The sequence below is a fragment of the Monopterus albus genome, unplaced genomic scaffold, assembly GCF_001952655.1.
Source record: "Monopterus albus unplaced genomic scaffold, M_albus_1.0 scaffold23.1, whole genome shotgun sequence".
NCBI classification, from domain to species: domain Eukaryota; kingdom Metazoa; phylum Chordata; class Actinopteri; order Synbranchiformes; family Synbranchidae; genus Monopterus; species Monopterus albus.
Window position 1 is genome coordinate 3,571,314 of NW_018127903.1, and position 12,765 is coordinate 3,584,078.

A 12,765-nucleotide genomic window follows, 5' to 3' on the forward strand; every position below is an offset into this window, starting at 1 on the left:
AGGCTAAAAATGGTTTTGTATGGTCAGTGCTCCTGACTGAAACAACTTGTTGCATAAAAATTTATAACAAGTTGCACTGGTAAGAACTTGAGCTGGCTACATTTTTCCTGCTAAGTGAAGTGCAGAACTTAAATCAGGTGTTGCACAGTGTGTGCAGTGTGTGGTTGTCTGTCTCTAAGTGTCAGCCCTGTGATAGGGTGTACCCTGCCTCTTGCCCAATGGCAGCTGGGATTGCTCCCCCCCACCCCCAGTGACCCACTTCAGGATAAGTGGTATAGATAATGGATGGATGGATCAACTGGCAAAGAAAGGAATTCCAATAAAATCCAGAAATCTAATCTGACCACAATGTGCTCATGGCCACCAAGCCTATTATAATAGTTGGGAATTTTTACCAAGATGTCTGATTAAATAGGAGCTTTCTAACATACCCTTGCTGTGCCTGAAGAATACTTTCTTTTTTCTTTTCCACTGCTTCTTTTCAAGAACACATTCTGGATTTATTGAACATGTCACATTCTGAGACCTCCCCTGCTTTTGCATCAGCTGAAACTTTACTTTGACTTAAACAAAGTTTTGATGAAACATTGTCGTATTTCTGCAGCAGGAAAAATTAGATAGGAGCCCACAGTTGTGTTACAGTCAGGAGGACATTCCAGTTCAGTTTGTTTTGAACTTCTTTAACCCCATAACAAAAACCTCTTTCTTATAAAGAAAGGATTATCAAAATAGCTCCTTTTGAACTATTACTTGAGTATCTCCTTCATATAGTATTTTCCTTGAGTCGAGTTACAATATTTCCACTCGTACCACTGCTGCAAATACATGTGTGTTACAACTGTGTAAACATTCCTCAACCACTAAAGTGATCTCTTCGTGCTGCCAATGAAGACTGAAATATCAGGCAGCTTAAAATAACATAAAATAGATGACAAGTGAGCTTTGTTATGAAATGTTTCCCATAAATTGACCTTTATTTAAAAAATCTTAGTAGAGCACATTTATAGAAGTCTAACAAACCAGTATTTATCAAACCAAAAATATTACACATTAGCATCACTTTAGTCTCTGTTTGTAGGTGAATTAATTCTGACTACCAAGTTCAAACAAGGCACTATCAGCTACAGTATTGTTCATTATAACGCTACAGTTTCTATTGCGATTTATTGAGGTGTTTCCATGGATCTTAAATCCTCATTGTTACTATTTGTGACACATACTTTGAGATTTAAATAAGGTTTTAATTGCTTGATCCCTGAGTTGAAGTAGAAGTAGATAACAGTCCTGTCCCTGTTCCATTCGCAGTGGAGGCCTTTCTGTTGTTAGAGGACTGGAACTCAGCCTGTATCTCAAGAAAGGTTTTGTTCTTGGTTTCAGGAACAACAAGGAAAATGTATATTACCACTAAGAAGCAGATGGCCAAGAACACCAGGAAACAGTACTGCTGCAGCCCAATCTGTGAAGATAAAACACATTCTGCTCTTGAGCAGCCAGCTTTTAATCCTTTTCTACTTTGAATGTACCAGAGAGATGACATATTGTCAACCCTTTTAGACACTTACCACAATAAAAGGAAAAACCAGTCCAATGAAAAAGAAGCTGAACCAGTTCACTGTCCCTGCAATCATGAACGCTGCAGGGCGTGCTGTTTGCGTGAACAGTTCAGCGGTCAAGATATTAGTCACGCCACCTTCACAGAAAGAGAAAGAACCAGTTAATCTGTAAGAGTTGCACCAGTTATAACAACAGCAACTGAGAAAATATTTCACTGGAGGAAAAGTTAAAAATTTAGTCAGGTACCTGGTCCTAAGCCAAAACTTAGGATAAAAGCAAAAACACACGTCATGCTCAAGTACGGAACAACTGGGCTGGCATCCTGACCAAAAGGAAATCACAAGAGTTAACACATACTGCTGTAGGAATAATATGAAGATGCATGAAACAATGAGTTAAAAAAGTATTTGTAACTACTTTTATCTTGAGGATAAATACCTGCACAGTGAGTGTCAGAGTGAATAAAATGCAGCAGACACTCATGAGTGTGTATCCTCCCATGATGAGCACTTTCCGTCCCAGACTTTCAATGAACATTCCCTGTGGGGAACACAGCATGTCACAAGGCTCTCTCCAGGCAAACAGTTCTTTCAGTTTTACGCTGACCTTACTTGGGGTTCTGTCAGTTTTGTTCTGTCAGATCTCCTCAGTATCTTAGTATAGTTCTATTTACTGCATTTATTATGTCACATGTTCTTTTGCTGTTTGCATATATTTTAATATAATATCAGTTTTCACAGCGTGGTGGTTAGCGCTGACACAGCAAGAAGGTTCTGTGTTCGAGTCCCAGATGAGCTGGTGCCTTTCTATGTGGAGTTTGCATGTTCTCCCTGTGCCTGTGTGGGTTCTCTCTGGATACTTCGGCTTCCTCCCACAATCCAAAGACATGCAGGTTAGGTTGATTGGTGACTCTAACTTGCTTGTAGGAGTGAGTGTGGTTGTCTGTCTCTAAGTGTCAGCCCTATGATAGACTAGCCACAGAAATGTCCTTAAAAATATAACGCGATACTCACACATGTTAAAGATGTGATGCATTCACAAGCACCAGTGCCAACAGTCACATATGGTATTTTATCAATGGGGATACCGGCTTCTTTGAACACATAATTTGCATAGAAGTAAATCTGCAGGAGATACAGATATAAAAACCAAATTACAAATTAGAAAACAGAACTATCACTTTTCTTTTAGCAACCTTCAGTGGTGTTTTTTAGTTGTAAAAGTTGTGGGCACTGAGTGATAGATTCAACCCTGTGTGAAACTGATGTATCACCATATACATACCGCGTCAATGCCGTTCAGCTGTTGTGCAGCGTTGAGGAGTATGACGGTGAGAAGCTGCCAGCGCACACTGCAATCACCCAAGAGTTCCCAGGGTTTCTTGGCCTTGACACCAACTAAGTTATCATTTTCCTTCTCGATATCCTCTCGTTCATTATTACAGTCAGCTCTACCATGCAGTAGCTTCAGGGCTGCAACATATGACATACATAGTGATTATAGTCTTCTGTACACACACACAGTTTTTCTCAGCTGATCAGACTACAGGGTCAATCTTTGAGTCCTGTTTCTTGCATCAAAGCAGTTTCTTTTCACATCATCATGGTGTTACTAGAATGTGCTTCTAGTAATGCTCACATGCTTGGAGTCACAGTCATGCCTCTGCTGATCCCAGACAAAGGGAGCCCTCATCCTTTTAAACTTGTGCATTAAATAAAGTGTTGCAGGCCAAAAATAAAATCACATGCAATTTTGAAATGGAAGTTGAAACTGCAGCAGTTGCAGTGTCAGTTCACCTTTTTTACATCCCTCATTGTCTCCTTTGTCAATGAGCAGGTAGCGTGGGCTCTCCGGGAACCAGGGAAGGATGAGGAGCTGCAGCAACGCTGGGACACATGTGGTGGAGAGCAGGATGGGCCAGTGCTCTTCTCTGCCCAGGATCTCTCTGTCAGATCACACAATAAGATGCTGATCAGTGTCCTTTTTGAGTGATATAGAATATTTTATCTCGTGAACACATATTTCATATTTGCCTGAGGCCCATCACTTGTCCAGTCAAGATCCCAACAGTGATGAAAATCGAGGTTCCCATTCCCATGACACCACGAAATGCAGTTGGAGCTATTTCCCCCAAATACAGAGGTTGAACACACATGCCAATGCCTATGTAGATAAATATGATGACAGCTACATTTCAGAAGTTCAACATGCAAAATTTAAACTAAATATTATCACACATCAAATACACAGCTCCATGTTTCTCTGTGTAGAGGAATAAAACCTTTATTATTATAAATATTTACCTGCATTTATTCCAGAGAAAATACGCCCAATGATGAGTAATTCAAATAATCCTGTAGGGTAACTCAGACCCATCAGCAGAGCAGCCATTAATGCAAATATATTATTGGTCAGCAGTGTCCCTTTCCTGAAACAACCACATTAGAGTAACGTTATTACAGAAAATAAAAGGTAAAACAACAATTTTGCCAATATATTTATTTAGAGAGTCCATACCTCCCCAGCTTCACAGACAATGTCCCACCAATCGTTGCTCCTGCGAGTCCTCCTAAGGTGAATATTGACACAGTAGTGGACCAGAGAAGCGTGAGACCGTGTTCTGATATGTCCGTTTGGTAACGCTCCCTCCAGGTTTGGTTAATGAAATCCTGCACATACTGGAGATAAAAGCAGAAAAACACTAAATGTACATTTAGAAATTAAAGTAAAAAATTTACAAAAATATTTAAAAGATATATTTGTGCATGCAGATATCACTATAGTGAAGATATACTCTGGAAAATGTGATTTATGTCTATTAACCACAGACTGTAACTGGTTAGGTGTGGAACATGAGTACAAAAATGTTCATGGTCATCTGATGTGTACAGCTATAACACTGTGTTGTGGGCTATTACCATTGTGGCTGCATTGACCACAGATAAATTATATCCATACTGAAAGGTTCCCCCTATGCAAGCAGCACAGGCAGCCAGGAGAAGTGATTTGTTTGGAAGCTGCAAATAAAACAGAAACTGATAAGATACAGTATGTGTCGTTCAAAACAAACAAGACCGAAAGCTGCACCCCACCGTGCTTTTAGATCCGGCTTTTGCTTAAAACTCTTAAATCAGAATCCACATACCTTTGTACGTGTTGTATCTTTGATTTCTTTAATAATCAGAGGCTGATATTCAGTCTCTGCTGGCATTTCGTCGCTGTAATTTGCTCAGAATGTTGTCCAGTATCGTTTGTGGTTTGCGCGCAGAGTATCCTTCATGTAAAGAGCGCTCTCTCAACAGGAAATTTACATTTGAAGGGAGGACGAGTTTATTCTGAGCATATCACAGCTGATCTGATGTCATAATGTGACCAGGTCATTGAGAATCGGATACATTGTTCCATGTTTTTCAAAATTTCACTCATTATAACTGTATCAAAGTTCTGGATTCAGATCAGAAAGAATGTAGGCTACATCTCGACCCACTCCTATAAAAGTTATAGAGCACAACTGATTGTATTTCCCAGCCTGGCCTATATAACGTAAAGTTATATTTCAAATTAAATTAAATGAAGGCCTGCAAACTGTTGAATAAAGGTAAACAGGCTAATACAAGATTATATAGGCTTTACAGTGATTTAACAGTAAACGTGGCTACACATTCAGAAGTAATAGCCTAAATATGTTTAGTGATGACTCCCCCTATGTTTACAACTGAGAAGAGCAGCAACTGAGAAGGGATGTCTGAGTGCTGGATTAAATAGGGCAGGTAAAATGGTGCCACTTTAAAGCTTTATTAGCGTTTTTTAAAGTTGTAATGAATGGCTTTTTTAAATTGATGAGTCTTTTATATTGCTTTCTAAATACACAATAGGTCATTAATGAAAATAATGCATGGTTGTGAAAGCTGGCTGGTGTTTATGCTACACCAGCATGACACTTGGTTTATTTTACATCATGAAGACTCCAAAAACCAATCAAATTAACATCTTAGTATCATTTTATAACTGAATACACGATGACTGATTTCTTAATGAATTATCAACATTTATAACTTCATTATTACCAAACAGTAAATAGTAGCATTAACCAAAAGGATTTTTCAGACGCTGGTATTATTAATGGCATCTAACTAAAAGCATTACAGATTGAATTATAAACAGCTCCACACACGTCCGCTGTGCCAGTAGTGATAGAATAATGATAGTAATGAATAACGTGGAATGACACAGAAAGCACACATTTCCATTGCAGCCTCCTTTGGTGTTACTTTGTCTATACTGATGTATTTACTGCTGTCCTGCCACAGTCAAACCCCCCAGGCGATGAGTTCAATTCATACTTTGTTGAAAAGATCAAACTTACCTTTTTCTTTGTTTCTACGGATCCCTCACTGAAGTTCATTTTGGCTCCCGTAAAATTATGTTTGAATAATCACTTTATAATAGATGTTCCACTTGAGTCGAAGCAGTTAAATAATGACAGCCTGTTGAAAGGTGCAGCATATGAGCGGAGCTCCACGGGGCAGGCTAGTCAACTCTTTAGCACTATCCCTCATGGTGCTGAGGTTTGCTTTTGGATGGGATTGCTGGCCCAAACATAGAATTAATGTTAACCCCTTGTTGTCTAAAATTAATGGGGCCCTTGATATGATATGATTCACCATCAAGGACTATGTATAAACCTATTAAAAGTTTAGTTTAAGTGCTTTCAGACAAAACGTATCATTAAGTCAGTAGAAAATATAAAAGAAAAAAAATCAATGAATTTTATAAAACGTGAGTGCATTTTTCTTTGTACCGTGGCCTTGTAAAATATTATTCACTCACATCAACGGTTGCGACAATGTTTGACTCACTTTAGGTTACTGATGGAGTAATATGTTTCTAAACACAAATGCACTTTTAACATCAGTTGCTCAAGACTGCTGCCAAAATACTAAACCCAAGCGGTTCAAGGGCATAATGTTCTGCATGAATGACCCATAGAGTTCAAAAGTTTAACAGGCAAAAATGTTTAATCTTGTAAGAGTCTCCAAGAATTTACTCATGCCACTAGTTAGCCATTTGAGCCTTAAAGAGAAAATCCACCCCCCCACAGCAGAATTTACACTTCCTTTATGACAGTGACTGCAGACTGTGTTGTAATGATACAGTATCATCTGCACAGATCCTGCAGCTGCTCCAGTAGATAAAAGAAACAGTCATGTGACTGCACAAAATATATACTACAGACTTCACTTCTTTAGTTTTACATACCCTGCTAATGCACCGTCTCAGCTATAGTGTAAAGCCACATCTCTACAGTGATATTCGGGTAGCCTGCACTATGATTAGAAAGAAAACGGTCTCTTTGAATTGTTTTATTGCCAATTACAATGTATGACAATTGAAATGGTCTGTGCCCGGTGTCCTGCCAGTGACTAACCACTGGGGGGCGCTTTATCTGCACTGGAGAGTCTTGGTGCAACCCCGAAACTCTTCCCCCGGCACTTCAGGAGAGGTAGCAGGTGAATGTGAGCATAATGTCAGGTAGAAAGTCCCGGTTTGTGGCGAACCCTCTGGAGTCTGCGATCACCACACCGAGTGAGAGGATACTGAAGGAATGCCACAGTTTGTATGTGGACAGTGACAACGGTAAATAATCAATAACGTCGATTAGTACGACTCAACGTTACAGCGAAGTTTGGACCATAACGCGTGCATAGTTGTGATGGTTTGTAACCGGCGCTGAAGTTTGCATTGAACGTAAAAGTGGAATACCGGTCGTTTAATGTGTGAAGCAGGTGTTGGTGGGCAGCAGCTGTCTGTCAGAAAGATGACACGACCTCCGTCTAACGTTAGGTCTCACTGACTGAACCAGTCTGCTGCCAGTAACCCAGACACACACACACACACACACACACACACGGTTCCGTTTTAAACATAATGTAAGTGGGCTTGAACAGTAGCCTCCTGCGGTATGCTTCAGAATAAGCTGTTCAGTCCAGGGGCTGGTTTAAAAACGAGGCTAATACTGAACCAGCCAAGATCTTCTGACTTTCAAGGTCCTTACAGTGTCTTCATCGATAGTCCTGTTATTCTGTGTAGTTTACTTGCTCTATATGTGTGTACAGTCGTTGCTCTTGCAGCATTTCAAAGAAATGCCTGACTCTGTATCCTGTCCTGTTGATGACAGTATAATAGTTCTGGTGTAACAGAAGGGACAGACACATGAGAGGGGTCACTGGTTTCCTTCAGCAACAATTTGAGCTTTCACTTCTGAACTCCATTTGTAACACCTGTCCAGTTTTTAACATTTTATTTTACAGGTTCATAATTCATAAACATTTCCTACAAAGTTTCCTGAAAATAAGTCATTTGGTACCAATTATAAAGTAAACAGTGATGTGTTTTAGGGCTGCAAATAACAATTAACCATTATTTTCAGTAACAATTAATCTGAAGATTCATTTTAAAAATAAAACAAACACCCATTGGGACTTCCCAGAGACCAAGGTGGCATATTCAGATGTCGTGACCAAAATTCAGACACATTCAGGCTGTGACAGAAAAGCAGAAGTCTCCAATTTCAGAAACTGGAAGCAGTTAATGTTTGGTTTTTTCCATTATTTTTGCTTAAAGAATTGTTGAAATGATTAATCCATTATCAAAATAATGGCCCTTTTCTGTTGACTGACTAATTAATTAAACGACTGGTCATTTGAGCCACGTGCATGTATGTTAAATTGTCTTTGTGTGTGTTTCCAGGCCTAGTGAAGATAGCCAGCAGCATTGGAGTCCGACTCCTGCCTCCCAGAAAGAAGATCATCGTGATGATAATGGGTAACCACTCTGCAGGAAAGAGCTCCTTCATTAACTGGTAATTCATCTCATTGTTAATGGGAGTTACCAGCATTGTGCCAGGCAGCCTGACCATCACATGCTCTGCCTTGTGGGTGCAGGAGGGTTTGGCGATGAGTGTGAACACCACACTTGGCATTTACAACACCCTTTGTAGTTTGGATGTGGTTCAGCTGTTTTGCCACAGGACATGGTTTTGTTGGAAACATATATTTGTTATTTTGTGTGCCAGTTTGAAAATGAAATGTGGAGGAAAACCTGACTTCACTTCTCATTTTATTCTTTTTCTTTACCATTTTGAGCTAATTCTGATTGAATTTGGGCATTCAGGGGTAGATTAAAAAAACCTTTTTAATAATACCCGTGATTTGATCTCCATCTCTTTGTGCTGTTGATTTAATTTATATTGATAATTGGAATTTCTGTTCATTCAACACTCAGTAACCTATAATCACTAAGTGAAGAATTATTTGCAAATATAAATATGCAAAAGTATCTGCATTCTGTCATCTAACTGACTAATGGTTTGGCTTTAGTTTTTTATGTTTTTCTGTTTGATGGGTTCGCTGCCCTCAGCTGAGTTAATTCAGGAGTGTGTTTTGAGCCGCCTCTGTAAAGACTGCAGCCGTCAGTCAACAGTTGCTGACTTTACATACTGTTTAACAGGGGGAGGGCCCTACCCCAGCTCTGTTGGTGTATTTAGCATCAGGCTGTGTTTACAGCTCAGAGTAAATAGAAATTAATATATTAGAGAAGTTAAACTCTATGTACTTTTTATACCACCATTTTATTTCCACAGCATTTGGTTGGGGAACAATAGGGATTTTTTTCTGAGGAAGCACTGGTTTTAAATGTTAAGATTAACAACTGTCGCAGCCTGTTATACTCTCATCTTATGCAAATGTTAGAGATGTTAATCTTAATACCTTTCACCTGTATTATTAATACAGTAAACAAGGTTGTTCTTATCTCCGCTTCTCCCGAGGTGTTCATTCAGCAAACACCAGTGATTACAGGGACACATCAACCAGCCTTTTAATGTATAAACTGACCTTTTGCTCAGGCACCAGGTCACTTTATTGGATGCTTAAACAGCAAATAGTTTAGTTGATTGGAAATCAAGTCACAACAACTGGATAATCGGTTCATTGTTGCAGTTATTTATCAAGAGAGAAATGCTAAACGGTGGCTTGTTTGAGCCCCTCACACTGCAGCTGCTCCCTGTTTTATATCGTTGTAAGTTGAATATCTTTGGGTGTTAGAATGTGGGTCAGACAAAGTAAACCATATGAAGATGTCGCCTTGTGCGGTGAGGAATAATGATGGCATTTTTCTCAATTTTTATATTTAAAACTAAAATATGATAATGATGTTATAATTACAGTAGTAGTCAAATTTAAAGAATCAACAGAAACAGTAATAATGAAAATGATTGTGCGTTGGCTTTAGATCCTGTGCAGAAATCAATTATGATGCATTCGATGCCTTTTGCTGTTTTAGGTATGTTGAAGAGCACATACAGAAAACAGGCGTTGCCATTGAAACACAGGGGTTTACGTTCATCACAAGTGGTCGCAAAAGAGAATCTTTGACGGTAAGAGCAGCATGAAGACAGCTGACATTTTCAGCCCTTGTATAGAAGGCGTTTGGTGTGAAAAGCATGGTACATGCTTGAAAGTAGAACTTTTATAATGTAAGCAGCTTTGTGTCTCGGGCAAAATTTTACTGCTTCCAAACAAATCTGTTTGTTGCCTAACAGCATTTCATACACAGACAGCTTTTCAGGCTTGTGGTTTTTGAATGTTTAACTCCAGTAACGGGAACTGAAGCTGCAGCCAGTCATAAAGGTTGATGAAGCGACATGTTTGATGTCAGCGTGTGTGGAGGGCACTTCCTCAGTTACTGGTGATTTCCCATTCTGTATGCTGCTCCAATGACAGACTCTGTAGTATAAACACACAAACACACAGAAGCATCTTTGCAGCATATAAACAGGCTCAGGAGAGGCCCGTCTCCCCGTCTTCTCTCATCCTTACCATGTGCTTTTCTACCCGGCTGTGAAGGTGATGAAGATGAATAATATATTGCAGTGCAGGACTGCAGAGTGGAAGGATTATCTCCAATGTACAGGAAGAGCTTAAAAGGGGGGGTGGGGGGTGTACTGATCTGCAGCATAGCAGCTGGTGTAGCACAGAGTGTGAAGTACTGAGGAAAGGGAGGACTCCGGGGTGGGAGCTCAGGAAACGCTGCAGATTCATATTTATCTCATCAGGTTGTCTCACCTTGTCTTTGTAACTCTTTCACAGGGGAATGCGACGCTACATCTCTACCCGCACTTTCGACCACTCCTTGAGTTCAAAGGTAAGACCTTTTGTTTTAGTATCAGGAGCTCACAAGGGGTTTCTGAAATGTGCAGTGGTTTGCCAGTGGTTGTCCATAAAATCAGGAGTTACTGCTGCTTACTATTGTACTTCTCCTCTAATCGAATATTTTTGTATATTACTAAATTGGGTGTGTACATGCAGATTTTGCCCTTAAGGCAATAAATCACATAACAGAAACACACCTAAAGATCTCACATAATACTTTATGTATTCCATGGAAGATAATCTCCCTGCCTTTGGTATTATTGCAGTGGTAAAATGAGCAATGCACAACACGCTCTCATTAACTTGTCCAAAAACTCAAATTAATGTTGGAACAGCAGCAAGATGCAGCATCAGTCCAGCAGCACTATAGGAATAGTGAACAGGAGATAAATGTAATGAGCTACAGACAGAGATTGGCTCCTTTGAGGTGTAAGATACTGCTCTGCTGTGTGGCTCATGAATATGTCCCAGTCTATGTTACAGACTTACTTGCTCAAAATTAATGTTTTAGATAAAGCAAAGTTTAAATTTAAGACTAAATCCTGGCTGTCTAATCCTGACATGTAACAGTGTGATTTGAGGTCGAGTTTAGGTGCTTCACCTCGATGACTCAACACTGAGTCACAGCCTCAATGTATCACACCGTGGTTACAATTCAGCTCAGGCTCCTGTTCTTCTCATTACATTTGTGCTATTTGTTTCTCTGATGTGCAAGTTGAGATTGCTCCCGCATAGAAGTAAGAGACGTAATTAGTGGCATATTGTTTTAAGACGGTAGGTCTCAGCTCTGTGTGCGTCAGCAGGGGTCTGGAGCCACGAGGATGCTGAAGTGGTTGTGCAGAAAGTCTGGGTGTGCCTGTTGTCTGAGTGGGAGCATCAGCATGGAGGGAGGTGGGGCTGTAATGTATGTGTGTGTGTGTGTGTGTGTGTGTGCGGTGACAGCGAGTGTGAGGGTTCACTGGGTGCGGACCGGAGCGCTCATGGTATGGCTCGAGTCGCACTCCCCATCGACAGCAGTGCAGTGGAGTCAGGAGGAGCTGCTGAGAAATGTCACAGCCATAAGAGACGGCAGCAGCAGCACTGTGCAGGCCTGAGCCTCGCAACCCCAACAGCCTGCTCCTGGAATACGCTTTTTTATTTTATTATCTGAACTTCATCACCGCCTCTGGAAATACACTATATCAGGCATTTGTTTACCTGTCACAGCGACTGAGGATGACTCATCAGAAAAGCACTATATATCCTTATGTGGGAGCAGCTGCTGTGTATACAGTCTGGTTTCCTTTGGGGAATGCTTGGGTAGACTTGTTAGGATTGTTTTAGAGTCACAGAAAGGATGCTTTACTCTGCCTTTTAGTCTTTATCTTATGAATCAGGAGATTAGACTACATGATGCATGGGAACTGTCTTCATCACAGGTCAAATGATTAGTTACTGATTGTCTTTAGATATGTTTGCACTGTGTTTGGTCTGACCTGTTTTGTCCAACAAGTTATTTTTTTTTATGTCTTGGTTGATACAGCATTATCTGTAGCCTTTGCCTTTTGCCTCGTGCACAGGCTCTCCAGTGTAGTCGTCTCAGTTACAGTCATTCGAGGAACTTAGCACCCATCGGCGAGTATCACTCTGATTTCCTTTTGACCTCTCAGGGGACTCAAAGGGCCGTGGATGACTGTATATGTATCAAAGCTAAATGACTCACTTGTTTTTAAATTGACTTACAAAATTGCTGTTTTTGTCATTTTTTTTTGTTATGCAAAGATGCACGTGTACTCTGCAGCCTTACAGCACTAACGTGAAGCTGCTTAGTGATATCTGCATATATATAAATAATGTTTCTCCTCTGGCAGCCTCATGTGATAGGAGGCAGATATTTTGATATTGTAGCTGTACTGATGTAAGAGAAACACAAGGGAATACTAATGTGCCAGAGCAGCAGTGGCCCCACATGCTGCAGCACAAGGCTGTGATTTGTGGCTGTTAACACCTGCCTCTTCCG

The 12,765-nt window shown here is 40.2% G+C and overlaps 2 protein-coding genes across 3 annotated transcripts in view; one reads left to right on the top strand and one right to left on the bottom strand.

The window, feature by feature from the left end:
• Nucleotides 1-966: 966 nt before the first annotated feature.
• Nucleotides 967-6,083, bottom strand: slc2a11b (solute carrier family 2 member 11b). Of its 2 annotated transcripts, none has more exons than XM_020594493.1 (12): nt 5,921-6,083; nt 4,473-4,571; nt 4,072-4,232; nt 3,858-3,982; nt 3,588-3,717; nt 3,351-3,499; nt 2,839-3,026; nt 2,568-2,678; nt 1,993-2,094; nt 1,801-1,876; nt 1,563-1,690; nt 967-1,456 (listed from the first exon to the last, which is right to left on the bottom strand). In XM_020594493.1, exons 1-12 carry the CDS (start codon nt 5,957-5,959, stop codon nt 1,241-1,243), a joined length of 1,524 nt encoding a protein of 507 aa, XP_020450149.1. In that variant the 5' UTR covers nt 5,960-6,083; the 3' UTR covers nt 967-1,240. The 2 variants fall into 2 exon arrangements, with proteins under 2 accessions (XP_020450149.1, XP_020450147.1); XM_020594491.1 differs by lacking the exon at nt 5,921-6,083 and adding an exon at nt 4,700-4,841.
• Nucleotides 6,084-6,998: 915 nt separating this feature from the next.
• Nucleotides 6,999-12,765, top strand: part of LOC109956983 (uncharacterized) — an 8,494-nt gene continuing 2,727 nt past the window's right edge. Inside the window, exons 1-4 of the mRNA XM_020594511.1 lie at nt 6,999-7,191; nt 8,305-8,416; nt 9,898-9,991; nt 10,704-10,758. Of these exons, the coding sequence (XP_020450167.1) occupies nt 7,080-7,191; nt 8,305-8,416; nt 9,898-9,991; nt 10,704-10,758 (373 nt within the window). The 5' untranslated portion in view covers nt 6,999-7,079. The remainder of the gene's footprint in view (nt 7,192-8,304; nt 8,417-9,897; nt 9,992-10,703; nt 10,759-12,765) is intronic.